The 17,562-nt window shown below is 36.7% G+C and overlaps 1 protein-coding gene across 1 annotated transcript in view; it reads left to right on the top strand.

Moving 5' to 3' along the window:
- sugct (succinyl-CoA:glutarate-CoA transferase) overlaps nucleotides 1-17,562 on the top strand; it is a 140,612-nt gene that overhangs the window by 19,388 nt on the left and 103,662 nt on the right. The window contains exon 9 of the mRNA XM_081352417.1: nucleotides 9,784-9,879. Coding sequence (XP_081208543.1) covers nucleotides 9,784-9,879 — 96 coding nt within the window. The remainder of the gene's footprint in view (nucleotides 1-9,783; nucleotides 9,880-17,562) is intronic.

The raw sequence follows: 17,562 nt of genomic DNA, 5'->3' as shown, positions 1-17,562 counted from the left end.
TCAGCATGCGCTGTTTAATTTTCCGTGATGGCTTGATAGTTTTGACTTTGTGGTTTTTGTCATACTTTTGCCTCAAATATGTTTTAATGTTTGTACGGTATGCCTTACGATCTTTCACCTTGAATATCGTTTTAGTGTAAAATATACAACTTTCACGGCTTTTAAGTAAAGTTCAAGTGAAGTTTCCAACTCATGTGGTCGCTTTAAACTTGGACTTCAACACTTTTTTTTTTGTTTTTTTTCTTTATATAAGGGGTGACTCAACTCAATTTGTCCCTGTCGTAAGTAATGCTGGTTTGGTAGGCACGTTAAAAGCTAATTCATAAGTATTAAATGTATTGTAAGTAGCAGTAGGCTTTCCTGTCATGCCACGGTGTACTTCATGAACAAATCAGTTTTTGAGACCTGTCCATGCGTGAGGAAATAGCACACCGTTTACAAATGTGATTGAGAATAATTTGCGCCTGCCATTTTCCCTTTCCTCTTTGAACGAGCGACTTCAAAAAAACTTTCATGCCGCTCGTACCACGGCTCGTCTGCCCGTCCTGCTAGGAAATGCAAGATTACAAGGGATCTAAATAGCAGCTCTCGCACAGAAGACGTCAGCACCGCAAGCAGCCGGTTGAGACGCCAAGAGTTTAGCATCATGGGAATCAATGGAGTGTGAGACGCTAAGTTTACATGTTCATGAGTGTGTGTGTGGCTGTCTGCTGACGTTGATGTTCAACAGACTTCACCGCTCGTTACGGCCAGGATGAATCTGAGGGAAGACATTGGTTCACTTGGTGAATGTTTTATATTCCCTTCTTGTTTCTTAATTACCAGGCTGTGCGTGTGTTTACTGAAAACCTAAAGGCTGGGACGGAGACGTATAGTACGGCAATTTTCTTTCAAATGACTTTTGCATCTGCAGGATCACTTAACAAGATTTTGTTGAGTTTTTCTCCATAGTAACTACCTGAATCCTCAAATACCCTCTTCAGCTGCGTCTGGTTTCGGAGCAGAAATTCTAGAATGACTAAAGTCTTGATGGATACAGTAAATATTTGTAAATACATGTTTTTCATTTTATGCAGAATGACAAAAGTGTTTCCGCCAATCAGCTTCTCATTGTGTTTTGACACAAAATAAAATAAGGGAGGATAACTTGTCATGTAATAACTGTTAAGGGTTACTGAAGCAAACACGCATTAGAAGTGTCCACAACTCAAAAGCCGTGTTTATTTGAACTGAACCGCTTCGAGATTTGCAGTATGACACACTGTAACTCGACATTTGAAACCATGTCGGATCACTGAGAATGTGGAGGGATTGAGGAGCTATTATTGTGTCCATGTTATTTATGAATTGGTCTCTTACAGTTGAGAATTGTAAGGCAAGTAAGAAAAAAATCCTTCAATATTAGACCGGGGACAGATTTACTAAACAGGACAAATTTGCGTAAGAGAGCAATCCCATTAAAGCGCCGATGGGAGTCAATGGAAAGTTCTGTGCGTGATCTACTGACGATGTGCAAATTAAAGAACACAAACACAACTCGATTATTTCCATAATGATCAACGCAATGAGCTCAGCCGCAAAAAATGACCCTGTGCACGGCTTTTCGGCGCAAATTCTTTTGTGTATTTAGTAAATCCCGACAATAGTTTGTTAATGCCAAAAGGGTGTTTGCTGTTTGGCCTCTAATCTTTTAATATCCTCAGAAATCAGGCTAATGAAACATTGCAACATGCTTTGTTTGTTGCAGGGAGGATATCCGTTAGGATTCTTCTTGAATGTGCTCACTCGGGAGATGCAGGACCTGCCGGAAGTATGCCGGAAATGTGCCGTCTTTGGCTCATGATGAGCCGTAATTACCTGTGACTAATCACTCTTGAAATGCAGGAAATTCGTTAGCAACTGTCCTGAGCCGCGGTGTTGAAAGCAGCTGACGGGGAATCATAAGACCCACAAAAAGAGATCATGCTCTTGTTAAAAGAATAATACTGGTATATTATAATATAATTCCATTCAAAAGTTTGGAGACCGTAAGATTTCTTAATGTTTTTAAAATAAAAAACTGTAAAAAAGTAAAAACTGTAATATTGCGAAAAATTATTGCAATTTAAAATAACTGGTTTCTATCTGTGAATATACAGTAAAGTGTAATTTATTCCTGTGTTCAAAGCTGAATTTTCAGCATCATTACTCCAGTCTTCAGTGTCACATGATCCTTCAGAAATCATTTGATGATCAAGAAACATTTCTGATTATTATAAGTGGTGAAAACTGTTGTGCTATTTCATGTTTTTGTGGAAACCGTGATTCAGGATTATTTGTTAAATAGAAAATTCAAAAGAACAGCATTTATTTTAAATGGAAATCTTCTGTAACAAAATAAACAATTTAATGTGTCCTCAACCTAAATTAAGTTAATGCGTCTACCAACAGGGACTGGTAACTTTGGTAACAGTAACTTTGCTCAGCAAGTTACTCTGGTGTCGAGTAATGATGCTCATTAAATATGCCCTTATATCCGAGCTGCACCAATCACATGGGGTTATCTGATATAGGCGGGCCAGAGGCGAGCTAAACAGAAGCTGACAGGGTAACACTTTATAAAAACTGCAAATTATTAATCATTAGTTAAGCATTACTAAACAGTTAATTCAGCATTTATAAAGCATGAATAGACAGTAATAAGCAGTTTATAAATACAGCTATAAATGCTTTATTCTTGATTTATAAGCATATCTATAATGTGTTGTATTTTCATACTTTATTAATGATCAATTTATCATTTCTAAATGAAGCATTATTTACAAACCGGTTACATTATCATTATTTACAAACAGTGTTGTCATTGATTAATAAGATCACTTAGAAAGTGTAAGTAAATGTACTAATTCAGGTAGCTATAAAGCATTTAGTAGTGGTTAGTTAACTATTTTGTGAGCTCATCTAAAGTGAGGACTAGTTATGCCTTGTAAAGCTTTTATAAAGGAGATTTAAAGACTCAGTTATCTTCTAAACAGAAAAAGGAAACAAACACACACAGTGATACAGAACATAAAAATATTAACAGCTTTTAAATCTCCTTTATAAATGCTTTACAAAGCATAGTCCTCACTTTAGATGAGCTCACAAAAATAGTTCTCTGACCACTACTAAATGCTTTAACTACCTGAATTAACCCTGAATTACAGAAGAAATACATGTTAATAAAGCATTTATTAACACACTAAGTAACTATTACTATATGTCTGAATAATAAAATGTATTTAAACAGTTTATTAATCATTTACTTACACTTTCTAAGTGATCTTATGAACCACTGACAACTCCTAAATAACTGGTTTGTAAATAATGCAATAATTCATTTAGAAATGATAAATTGATCATTAATAAAGTATGAAAATACAATTATTAAACACATTATAGATATGCTTATAAATCAAGAACAAAGCATTTATATCTGTATTTATAAACTGATTATTAATGTCTATTAATGCTTTATAAATGTTGAATTAACTGTTTACTAATGCTTAACTAATGATTAATAGCGTGCAGTTATTATACAGCGCTGTGACGTCGAAGTCATTAGTAAATGGATGCATATGGACTTGGCTTTTTATCTAAAAGAGGAACAGAAGACGGCGCTCGAATCGTTCCTTTGCAAGAACGGCGTTTTTGCTGTTTTGCCGACCGGATACGGCAAGAGTATAATCTACCAGTTAGCTCCGCTGGTAGCTAAGCGTATGGGGCTTGTTGTGATTGGTTGTAGTGTTATCCAATTGCGTGCAGTGAGATTTTCAAACGCACGCTTGGTGCCGCCCCTCGAGCTGGCCGATTTGTATTAGTTGATGCCAGACCATTAATCTTTCAGATTTAGGTCTGGATTTCCAGGCTAATTAGATTGAACTTCTTATCTTTACACATCGGTATTGCATCAATTGTAATTGTCTTTTTTTTTTTTTTTTACTGAGCTTGTCACAAAGAATACATGCAATGCAGTTTTAGATTCTGGCCAAAAGAAGGTATTTTCAAAGGCCTTAAAGTGTTGCCGGTGGGCAGCTGTGCTTTGGAGCAGAGCCTTGGACTCTGTATAAACCTAGCAAACGAATAGAGGGTTCAGAATCAGGCATCTGAGTTAAATCTGTTGTCCTGCTCTGGCCTCGTGAAGAGCTGTGTTTTTAAGTCGGTCATCTTGTCCCATTAGATTTCCGGAAAGATCACTCAAAAGATCCACAACACGTCCAACTCTTGTTTTTGACATGAGACCGCAAAACCTTTGTGCAGGACTAACAAGTAAGAACGCTCGTCCCCTGAATGATACCAGCTTGAACGAAGGATGTGGTTTCCAGAAATGGTTCCAATAATCCGATTGTTTGTGATTGTCTGTTGTGGTTCAAGTACATTCTCTCTTGGAACTTTTTTTTTTTTCGTACCCCTCATACGTTTTTAATTGCTTCCAATTTCAGGAGGATGAAATCCAGGCTCTGCTCGATGACTGTGCTGGATTTAGTGTCTTCATGTACATCAGATTCAGAGGGGCTGGCAGGAATTTATGGGATGCATGTGTCTTATCTTTGGGCTGAAGGGCCGATGGGTCACGGTTGTGGCGGTAGACCCTAAGCTGGCAGAAATAAGTGTGTTCCGCCTCTTTCCGTACATTCCTCACTGATCGTCTTGTGGTCGCAGGAATCTAACCCTTCAGCAAATGAATAGGTTCTCTGAAATAGCAAAAGCACTGAGGGCATTAGATAACCACACCACGGTTTCCTTTAATCCAGATGCAAACATTGGTATTTATGGGCAGCATTTTGTGTCCTGTTAAAACCTTAGGTTGTTTGGAAATCATTATTCTTGAACTCAATTATATAATGTCTCTACGGCAGCACTTTATGACTGTTGACATACTACAGTACGACTGGGTTGACAATATCGATTTCTTGATTTTGATGAACCGATATGGATTCTTAAAGGGTAATTCTCTCTCGCCAAAATGCAACCTAGGGTCTTTTGTTAATCTACCCGAGGCAAACTTTCGTTTAAAAGCATAATTAGAATGGAAACTGCACTTTTACGTTTGACTGTATTTTCGTTTTCAGTCAAATTGCCTTTTGAATGGGAGTGAATGGGGCACTTCTATGATAGCATCAAAAATCGCTATTTTTAAAACACTAAGAAGGCTCGACACAACATGAAACTTTGCTCTCAGTATCACCAGGGGCTCTACACATGAACTCCAGCATTGAGAACATTGTTTTTTGTACACAGAGTTTACTAAAAAGAAAGATTGTGAACAACTCACTGTAGTTGTGTCCGCCGGCATTTTGACAGTCAAAAATAGCCGATCTCCGAATGCAACGTAACAGGGAGGAGCCCTGGAAAGCTTAGTTCCATATAAATTCACGGATGATTTGTTGTTTTTTTGTTAGTGAAAATCAATATTGACCTTGTATTTGAAAAAGGATCCTCATATAAGAAACAATACTAAACTTCAGAGTCAGTTCATTCACATTCGGAGATCGACTATTTTTGACTGTCAAAATGCCGGCGGACACAAAGACAGTGAGTTGGCATTTCCATTCTGATTATGCTTTTAAACAAATGTTTGCCTCGGGTAGATTAACAAAAATAGTTACCCTTTAAAACTCAGGAATCGATCTTTTAGTCTTTGCTGTTTTCAGTGAATGCCTGAACAAAACGTAATCAAATATTATTTGCAGCACGGCTGCCATCCAATAATCGTAATAAGCTTTGTGGTTACTTTTGATATGAACCCAAGTCTCAGCTTTCAAACCCTGTCAGTTTTATTACAAAATTGAAATAAATATCTATTTGTCGCTCTTTACTGTGGAGTGACAGATCGCTGCAGCGCCTCAGTTCAAGTGACATGTGAACGATCATCTCATTGCTTTACTACGAGTTATAGCAAAAAAACATGAATGAACATCAGAAGGTATTTTGAAAGAAACAGTACAACTCACTGAAATGCTTCCTGTCTCATGTAATCGTTCAATCCGTGTTTCAACTGTGGAAAAACGTCAATAAAACAGCTAGTAAACAAACGAATCAAATCGCAAGCTTGTGAAATTGGTCAACACCTATCCTTATACTACAGTACGTCTGCCATATTGGCATCGACCTTTGACCTGTATGTTTCATAAATAACCATGAGCAACAACTTGCTTGTAGCACTTACACTTAGAAAGAGCTTTTTTAGTTTTTTTAAATCTGTTTGGTCATCATCTCCTTTGGCCTTATGCGATAACTAAGCTGATTGCACACTTCAGAATCTCAGCAGATGCGATACGTCATAATTTTTACATAATCTGTAGCAGGGAAATGTGCACGTTCAGACTTTTCCTTCTGGAATGCATTTTTGTACTTTGAGTTTGCAACTGATTTAAAAATAATAATAATAAAAAAAATCAACAACACTTTTTTGTGTTTTTGAACGCCCGATTCTGTCAATCGTAACATAAACAGCTGTTTGTTGAAAAGTCAAATTGCCAACATAAAGACAAAAATGTGAAACGGAGACTTTAGAACTCATAAAAGTATTTTTATTAACAATAAATTACATATGAGAAAATATTTTATAGACAGTTTTTTTTTTATTACTACGCACTTTTTTATCTAATGAAACAGCACCTGGGTAGAGTAAGGTAACAGAAGTATCGACGATTATGCTGGGTATGTCTTTGGTTTTTGTTTTGAGTGAAACAGCTTGGAAAGTTTTCACATTTTCTTAGATGTTGTGCCAAGAACAAGTTCCGAGCCCAGGAGAGAAGACTGAGATGCGCTACTCTATAGTGTTTTAATTGGAAAATATCTGGATAGAAGAACATGTGTGTAGCAGATTTGGAGAACAGTAATATTCAGCGACGTCTTGCTACCCTGTAAACGTTTATCGCAGGTTAAATGAAAGATCTGTGGTGAATACTTCACACGAGGTGCTATGAGTGTAACAACATGCTACTTGCCTTTTTGCCTTTGATATTATACCAACTCATTCATGTTTTTGGCTCTATCTTTCTGTTGCGTAGAAGTGTTGTGTAGAGTGTTGACTCCTCTTGTCTTGCAGTCTGCTGGGAAATAACATGAGTTCAGTCCCTGTAACGCAAGTCAGTGGCCTTATTTCCAACGGATCCAGCTGTTCCCAGGCCATACAAGTATAGCTCTCATTGGCTTAAATGAGGAAAAAAACAAACCTGGTCAAAATTGTCAAAAAATTAAAATGAAGAGCACCTTTGAAACTTAATTTATACATAAAATACATTTATGCACATACATATCAGGTGACACATTCATTAATAAAGCCATTGGGAGTGTTGTTAGTGTTAACTAAAACTAACACTTACAATTGTTTTCACAAGAGAAATAAAGCTAAAATAAATAGACAATGTTAGATAAAAACTAAGAAATAACTTGAAGTAAAATAGTAAAAAGTTTAGGCTGAAGTACTAAAATTACGAAACTTCAAATTTAAGTAAAAAAGTTGAATGGAAGTACTTAAAAAAAACGAATACATATGGCATGATTTAAATATGATAAAAACTAATAACTAAATGACAAACCGTGTAGATTACTAAAACTTTAAAAATAAAAACTAAGAACATAAAAATAAAAGCTAATTATTAAAAATATAAAATCATGAATAAATATTAATAAATGAATGTTAATATATTAATAAATACTATAATAGTATATAAATAATGTGTTAAATAATAAATAACACTGTGTACCCACCTTGTGAAGTACTGTCAAAACAGAGTACGTTAAAAAGGGGGAAATAAAATAAATGAGAATTCATGTTATTTGAATATTCACAGTTGTGAGTAAAACAATGAGCAAAAAATACAGTATTAATTTATCTAGTAGATACTTGGTGCTGACACGATGCAATGCGAGCTTATGTTTGGTGGTTTATGTTGAATAAATCTTTTCTTTTATTATTATTTTTTGAAGCCACAACAAAATAAAGCTTGCGGTGCACGAAGGAGCTGGCGTAAAGATGGATGGATGTGTGTGTGTATATATAGCGTTTTACTATATACTGCTGTACACTCAAAGCACTTTACAATCATTACCGGGATCTCTCCTCAGCCACCATCAGTGTGAGCATCCACAGTACAACAGCAGCAGTGCGCTCGCCACACACAGAGAGACTGATGGGGATTTACAGGCCATCATTTACAAGAGCCAATGGAGGGAATTTGGCTAGGACACCGAGGTTACACCCCTACTCTTTACAAGCAAGCAAGCAAGCAAATTGTATTTATATAGCACTTTTCCAAACAAATCAATGCAGTTCAAAGTGATTTACAGGCAAAAAAATAAAAAAGAAACAATAGATAGACCCAGTAAAATACAGGAAGACAAATAAAGGATTAACTAAGGCTTAAAATAACTAAAAATGAAGAAAAAATGTGAAATATATAAAAAGCATTATAAGATATTACAGACTAAAGAAATATGTTTTTAATTTAGATTTAAAACTGTTCATATTTTCAGCACGTCTTCCTCTGGAGGGTTATTCCAGAGGCGGGGAGCATATCGGCTAAAAGCAGCATCACCGAATCTTTAGTTCTACTTCGTGGTACTATTAAAAGAAGATCTGAGAGTCCTTACAGGTTCATATACTGGTGTTAAAGAAGTGCCATTGGGCTTTTAATGACCACAGAGAGTCAGCACCAGGACGGTGCTTGTTACAGTATAGGGTCCCCATCACTATACTGGGGCGTTAGGACCCACACAGACCACAGGCTGGCCTCAATAACGCCTGTTTTCCCAGGTCTCCCATCCAGTTACTGACCAGACTCAACCCTGCTTCAGTGGGCAACCAGTCCTGTCTATGTGCACGATATAATTTGATATATTCTTAATAATGGCAATGATTTCTCAAGAAAACACCTGATTTTTAAACACAAGTTTTTGATTATCTAATGAGATGAACTTAATCCAAGTGGATTGTACGCATTATACATTGTTCAGTTTGTCTCTGGTTCAGTCCTAATAAATAAATGAGTATACTTCTAGATTTTTACAGGATATCTGTTTTATTTACATATCAAAACTGTCCCAAGCTAAACATTCACAGCACTGTATTACCTGATTTAAGAAATGTCACCGATGTGATTTAGTGTTGACCTAGTAAATGATTTTTATATGCTTGCATATGGACAAAAATGAGATCGCTTCCTGCAGTTTAAACACTGAAACCAATGTTTTGGTAAACAAACGCCTCAGTGTAAGACGTCATGGAAATAAACTTGCTGGAAGTGATGAATGTGTGGAGCTGAAGGTGTACAACAATTGTGTCCAGACTGTTAAATCATCACCGACATGCTTTGATCTGACAAAATATTCCACCTCCCTTAACTTTCTCAGCGTCGTCTCGGTACACCGTTATACATCGCAAAATATTGTCTCAGCTGCGATGCTTCTGATCTGAAATCACCTGGGCATCGTAAAAAAGCCTACGCCTTTTTTTTACGTCTTTATTCAAATGTTGCAACCAAGATGATTGCTGAATCTGAATCTGAAAATGTTATATGATTTTTTTTTTTTTTTTAAATGTTTGTTTGATTTTAGTCCATCTCTTAAAGTTTTTGTTGGTTAGTTTTCCAGAATAACAAACAGTGGATTCCAGGAACGTTTCATGGCACGGCTACATGAACTGCTGTGTCACGAAAACAGAACAAAAAACTCAGAACAGCAGGGTATAGTGAGCTTACTGACAGTTCTCAAGATTTAAAACTTTATTTTCTTTTGTCTCCTTCAATATGTCTCCAGGTTGCGTGTCTAACTCACATCGCCGCCAACTACCTCAACGCTGGCCTAGAGGCCAGACGATGGGGAACGGCCCACGGGAGCATTGTCCCTTATCAGGTACCTTTATCTTTTTCCAAATATATTACCATTTATATCATAAGCTTAAAGTTGTAATGCTTTTGAGTATTCGTTGCTGCCTGTGATATCTCAATGGCGAATGTTGAAAGATTAAAAATGGAGTCATTTAATTTTAAAGGATTAGTTCACCTCAGAATGAAAATTTCCTGGTAATTTACTCACCCAATGCCATCCAAGATGTTCATGTCTTTCTTTCTTCAGTGGAAAAGAAATTACGTTTTTTGAGGAAAACATTTCAGGATTTTTCTCCACACAATGGACTTCAACGGTAACCAAATGGTTGAAGTCCAAATCAATGCAGTTTCAAAGGGCTCTGCACGATCCCAGCTGAGGAATAAAAATACTTTTTAACCACAAATGCCCGTCTTGTACCATCTCTGAGATGCACCACGTTGGAAAGGTCACGAAAAAATTAAAATAATAATAAATTAAAACAAAGATATCGGATGATTTTGAAGTCATGGAGAAGGAGGAGAAAATGAGATGGAATTTTTCACCCTTCCCTACCTTTTTGAAGTGGAGTGCACAGACAAATAACACAAACAAATATAATAGATAGATAGATGACGTGACACATGACCTATCCAACGTGATTACGTAATGCCTGGCGTGTCGCAGACCAGCACAAGACGAACAATTGTCCTTAAAAAGTATATAAATTTGTATTTTTTTTTTAGAAAATGACCGATCGTTTCGCCAGGTAAGACCCCATTCCTCAGCTGGGATTGTGCAGAGCCCTTTGAAACTGCACTGATTTGGACTTCAACAATTTGGTTACCGTTGAAGTCCATTGTGTGGAGAAAAATCCTGAAATGTTTTCCTCAAAAAGAAGAAAGAAACTTATTGTGTTTTTTTTTTTACCTTTTTAGCTTTCTTTATTGTATAATGTTGCTGTTTGAACATGAAAAAAGGTTTACAAAGTTACAAAACACAAAGTCACTCCAAAGGGAGTTGTTAATATTATCATTGCGCACTGTTTCCTGAAACTCCCGGAAACGCCTCCATTGTAGTCTTGAGTTTTCTTCCGGGAATGAACACGTCACAATATTCTTATTTAAATAATTCCTGACCAAGGCATACGCAAAATGAAGGGACGAGGCCTGGCTGAGTTAGTTAGTAGTGTGTTGAAACTCACAGTTATGATAAGGGGCGGGACATTTTCCAAACACACTCGGAGCGCTTGACCAATCACAACACACTGGTGCAGCCGACCAATCAGAGCACAGTGTGAAGGAGGGGCTTCATAGAGACAGGAACTAAACAGAGCGTTACTGACAGACTGGGCAGAGAGGAGCTGCAACAATGGCTCTATTCGGACGGGACTAGTTTTCCAGAGGGACATTACAGAAATTTGTGTTTCAGACGTACTTTAACTTCGTACTTTCGAAGTCTGTGCTTTTCTCACACAACTTCAGTAAAAATTCCAGGGCAAATTGCCTACTGCTTTTCGGCAAACTCAACGGTCCTCTGAGAAAACTAATCCCGTCGATATTGTATTATACGAACGCTTCTCCTCGTGTGTTTTTTGACCTACCTGAGCTACCGTTTGCGCACTAATCTTCTGAATGCTTTCATTTCATTTCAACAGGGATGGTATTTGAAGAAAAAATTTAATTAGAAAATGAATAAATAGAGCTAAATTGCAGTAATGGCAAAGAATGTTAATTATTTGAATATCTGTTTAAAAGGAGAACTCCGGTCAATTTTAACATTGAGCTCATTTTTTTGTACATTTGGAGTGCTGTCAATACAGAGAACAACTACAAAAATCGGTGTTGCCTACACCGAGTTATTCTATTTTTAAAATTTGCACTCTATTGACTTCAATGGGGCAAGTACTAAACCTGCTTTTAGCCTCTTAACATCCTTGATGTGTCATTACAAGTGCACAGAAAATGTGAATGATTCCTTCTGAGTGAACACGAAAGTAGTCGATTGCCGAGTTCACGCGTATAGGTTTATCATGCGCGTGAACTCGGCAATCGACTACTTTGGACTTCAACCGAAAAACAGGATGTAAACAGGTATTTACGCTGGCTTAAATAACATCATTTTTATACATATCTTTTACATCTACTGCAGTCAGATCCACTCGTGTTCACTCAGAAGGAATCACTCACATTTTCTGTGCACTTGTAATGACACATCAAGGATGTTAAGAGGCTAAAAGCAGGTTTAGTACTTGCCCCATTGAAGTCAACAGGGTGCAAATTTTAAAAATAGAATAACTCGGTGTAGGCAACACCGATTTTTGTAGTTGTTCTCTGTATTGACAGCACTCCAAATGTACAAAAAAATGAGCTCAATGTTAAAATTGACCGGAGTTCTCCTTTAATATGTGTCGGGTAAGATACATTGAGTCTCTGCTCACTTATGTGGGTTTATTATAAACAGCCACTTCTATAAACCTATTTGAAGTCTATTTAAAATGGGTTTTAATGATAAATAAAAGTTATATCAATACTGTAAGTAAAAACATATACTTCATACTTCAATGCAAGCACAGCAGATGACCTTCTGTAACGCCCACAGAAAACACACACACTCCCACCTCTCTAATAAAACGCAGAGATGTTAGTCCTGCTCGATTCATGAACATGAAATCACAGACGCCGGGTGATAAGACTTGTAACTCAAACTACGTTTGGAAAACTAGTCCCGTCTGAATAGGGCTAATGTGTGTTATTTTGAACATTCAAGCAAGAAAACCTATTCTAGTAGAGCCCAAAAACCAAATTATGATGTACAAGGGCATAAAATTGCCTCTTTAATTGAATTTTCAAGTAAAAAAAGACCATTTTGATCACTTTGATCTCTCAGAACCTTATTGCTTATGTATCATCATCATTCGTTTGCCCTATTGAGTCAATACATGGTAATGAAGCCACAATACAGCGTTTCTGTGAAGTTCTGTCGAGTCTAGTCCGGTTATGTGTCGCCACTCCTCTGCGGTGAGTAATGATGTTTTAGAAAGGACTGACCGGTGCATACAAACATTTGTTTGACCGGTGCATACGTTTGACCAGTGCATACAAACATACAAACCTTTGTTTGTTTTTGACAATTATTCGTGAGGAGGATTTTTTTTTTTTTGATAATCTGAATTTTTGTCGGATGACGACATCTCTGGTATTGAATGTGTTCGTTCTGCCAGACGCCACGTCTTTATCCGCTCTCGGAGGAAAACAGACTCACTTTATTTTACAATGTTCATTTTACTGTTTGTTTATCCAAGTGATTAATACAAATGAACTGCATTTACTTAATGTGTAATTATTTTCTGGAGCTGCTTGTACTCATGTGGTGATTGTTGTTGTTAGTATTAGGCTCATTTGAGATGCCAAGCGGCTCAGCTTTAAAGCATGTGAGGGTACGTACAGTCAGGCGAGGAGTGAAAAAAAGAGCTGTCAAGTCTGGAAACTCCCACGTCTCGTAGTAGGCCAGCAATCTATGGAAGCAAAGAAAATATTATATTAATGCTCTCAGTGTCACTGAAGTGGATTATTTTGAAATATTGCTGTTGGTACACGAACAAGTAACCCTTTTTCTCCTTCTATTTTTAGTTTAATAAAAACATGATCACATATTCTATATGAGATTATGCTGCCAGAGTGTTCACACATTAATCTCATACACATACAAATATATTTATACATATATTTCATAATAATATTAGGGTTAATGGACATGAGCTGACATGTCAGTAGGACGTTTCCAGTCGTGCTGAGAGTGACTTTGCCTCTGAATCTGAAAGCTTTTCAGCTTCACTGAGAGAAATGATGCTACATGTCAGATTCGGCATAATGTTACGATCCACACAGGCTAATGACAAATCATTAGATTTGGTGAATTGGTTGCTAAATCTTACAGTCATTTGTACGTTGTTCTATGATCTGCCCCCTGAGGGTTAAAGCTACACTGTGTGATATTTTCCCCCATCTAGCGGTGAAATTGTATTTGACTACCCAGTGAATATTAGTTTCTGTTCCTTTCAATTTCGAGGGCGTTTTAACTCCTACGGTGGCGTATTATTCCAAGATTAGCATGGCTTCCAGTTCGACTTTGTCCAATTGCGCCTTTAAAACTGTCACCTGTGATCCGTCGCAGCACAGATTTATGTTACAAGGTAAACAATACTTTTTCACCATTGACATGAGGAAAAGTAACGCAAGTTATACTAGAGGTCGTTCTGGCGTTATGCACAACCATGCTATGGTTAGACAAGCAACAATAAAACTTTGAATTTTCACAATTAGGCTGAATTACCTGTCGAGAAGAAAGCAGGCAACTTCAGCGTCCGTTTTAAAATCTTTGCTCCTCATAAACTCTTTCCATCTGGGAAATCTGGGAAAAGTTACTCCAGTATTGACTTTGGTCTTGCTGATTTGCCTGTCGCGTTGACGTTTTAATTTTAATTTAGGTTTGTAACCTCCCCCTTGCATTCGTCTCTGTGTCACTGAGTGTAAAGCGTGAAAGGCGAAGCTTGAATTTACAGGTATGTCCCTCTTTGGCTAATGTAGTTTCAAGATGGAGGGGCAACATGGCGACCGGCATTCGAACCCCTCACCCGTATGTACTTTCAAAGGCAGATTATAAACTTACGAGAATACTTTATTACTTGAAAGAAGTAAATATATATTAATTAGCACATATATTTTTGAAAGAACTAAGTGTTTTTTGCCACGAATCAATTAAAAAAATAACACAGTGTAGCTTTAAGTTTAGGGATGGACCTTCACTGTGAAGTTTTACCTACAAATCATTTGTTTTCATATGAATCAGATTGTACATATTTTTTACAAAATGTCTTGTACAATACTTACGAATTGTCATGAACAGGGTTGGTTGGCATTTCTAACCGCTTTGCACCTGTTGGTGATCAGTGTTTCAGTTCTGCTTATCTTAACATATTACTGTAGTATGTGTTACTGTATTTTAGTACTAAAGTATTGTTTCATATTCATTTTCTCCACAGAGATTACATTACAAACTTGATTTGAAGCTATTTGAAACATTTTGTTTATAATTTTGCTTCAACCCAAAGACAAAGTTACTAGACTTGTTTGAGGAAATGAAGTACTCATGCCATAAAGCATTACACATTTTGTAATTAATGGAAGATATCCAACTTTTGAATAAAAACAAAATATTTTAAATATATTGCAAAACAATCAGAAATGTACAAATTTATATGCACTGCCATTCAAACGTTTTTTATTTATTCTAAAACATTTATTCAGCAAGGATATGAAGAAAATATGAAGCAGCACAACTTTGATAATAATCATTATGTTTCTTGAGCAGCAAATCATCATATTAGAATGATTTCTGAAGGATCATGTGACACTGAAGACTGAAGTAACGATGCTGAAAATTCAGCTTTGAACACAGAAAAAAATTGCATTTCATAATATATAAAAATTGTTACGATTCATTTAAATTGCAATAATAATTCACAAATTAGTATTTATGATCAAATAACTGCAGCCTTGGTGAGCAGAAGAGACTTCTCAAAAACATCTTACCGACCCCAGACTTTTGAATGGTAGTTTTGAAGTAGTTTAAAAATGTAGGAAAGTGACTTGCGTCATTTAGCGGTTTACTGATTTGTTTGCTGGCGTGATGGTCATTTCCGTGGCTCCGATTGGTGGATCCTCTTGTCGAGATTATGAGCAGTGAAGTTCTTCAAAGGGAGTTCGGCTATTTTATTTATATATATTTGTTTCTTTTTAATCACACTGACATGTGGCATCTATACAGCACGGTCACGGCAATAAAACTACCACAACGTCACCAAATCAAACGTGACCCTACAGGAATAAAGTCTTGTGGTCATAATATTAAAGAACAAAAATCAGTTGGTCACAACAGTTTACTTGTTGGTTAAGACCAAAGACGTTCTTCTGTTGTCATTCACAACAATTCATTTATTTTCACTTAAGTTTAACGAGCTACGAGCCTTTCATGTTCTGACAGCTGTCCCGGGATAAACATCAGACCCCGTTTTCACGCCACTCGCACCCAGCAGACGTTCATATCGCATCATATAACACGTATGAAACAGGAAGACTGAAGACAGCTTCTGAATTAGTTGTCGGCTCTGGTCGGCAGATGTTCACAGTGTGACGTACAATGTCGTCCGTTTGATTTTTCTCCGTTTTATTGACGAGGGGCGACCAGTGGAACGTCTTGAGTGGCTAGGGTGTAGTTTCGTCCGCAGCGGGACACTAAGAACAGTCTTTTCTCAGTAAGTCCTTAAGGCACTATTGGCCAACCACATGGACCTCCGCTCATTGAAGAAACATTTATCTTCCAGCTATCCTTCTACCGGTCGACCTCGCTGTTTAACGGGTGACGTCTTATTTCTTAATTTTTCTAGCTGAAAGTTAAAAGGCTGGTTACGCTTCAGCTCTCTCACTTCTATCTTGAGCGCTGGTTGTAGAACAGCACGAGAATAGAAGCAAAGGTGTCTGGCGAAATGCAAGATTTACGATGAACCAGGGCCTATCTTGTTTTAATCACGTTGTCGGTTTCAAAAGAACTCCTAATCGCTCCCATATTTGTGGTGAAGTGCTGAATGTTTGGCCTGTTCGCTGCTCAGAGGACTATAAAGTTGTAGAGTTGAGTTGTGTAACACGGCCTCTATAAGTTTTCAAGTGCAAATGGATTTATTACACTGGGTGAATGTCAAGGAATGACTTCACTGATGTTTGTGAATGATTATGTGATGAGGACAACGTAAAGATCACATTGTCAAGATTTGTACATTATTCAAAGTGTGGTTAGTCTTTTTTTTCTATTACAGTAAAGAAAATTGACAAATATACTGTAGACAAAAGACAATGTCAACATATTTGTGAAAGTGCCTGAAAAAGGTCCTATACTTCACAGATGACTTTACTGTCATACATTCATTCATTCAAAACAAGCATTTGTGCAAGTTCTTTTAAGTTTGCAAATGAGCAAAATAAAATTTTTCGTCAATACGAATAATTAAAAAAGATATATTTCTCTTTTTTGTCACTGGTGTTATACTCATGGTGTTACACTTTGGCTACGTTCCCACTGTCAGTTTTTGGGATTGACAACCGCATTTACTTGAGTCTCGAAATGTCCCGTTCAACTTACAGTAGCATCTCGAATGCTGTCTGAACACTGAACGTTCAATGAGAGTCAAGAGAGTCATTGGGGAAATAAAGTAATGGAGAAAAAAGAAATAATGTCAAGATGTTAACCCTTGTGTTATGTTGCGGGTCAATTTGACCCGTTTAGATTTTCTAGTTGTTGGAAATACTGGTTAACCTATGGTTTTTTTTCTTGATATTTTGTGACTTTTTCTCATTTATCATCATGAACATGCATGCAAACATGCTGGTGTTTTTTGACATATACAAACAAAATTACTATTACATTCGTGATGTTCGCGGGTCAGTTTGACCCAATGAAATGAAAATCTTTGACAGACACAGATAGTAAAATAATCTCTCATTTATATATTCAAGATATCTGAAATATCTTGAGACTTCGACATAGACAGCAGGAAAAATGAGCTCAGATTAATTGATTAATTGTTCCGTTATGATGTTCTAAGCAAAAAAAAAAAAAAAAAAAAAGTTAAAAAACGTATATGCAAAACAAGTCAGCATACTGTTTATTTTCAAA

This window comes from Scardinius erythrophthalmus (assembly GCF_964197995.2).
Source record: "Scardinius erythrophthalmus genome assembly, chromosome: 22".
NCBI lineage: Eukaryota > Metazoa > Chordata > Actinopteri > Cypriniformes > Leuciscidae > Scardinius > Scardinius erythrophthalmus.
The sequence above is the reverse complement of the archived record's forward strand: the minus strand, read 5'-3'. Positions and strand labels throughout refer to the sequence as shown.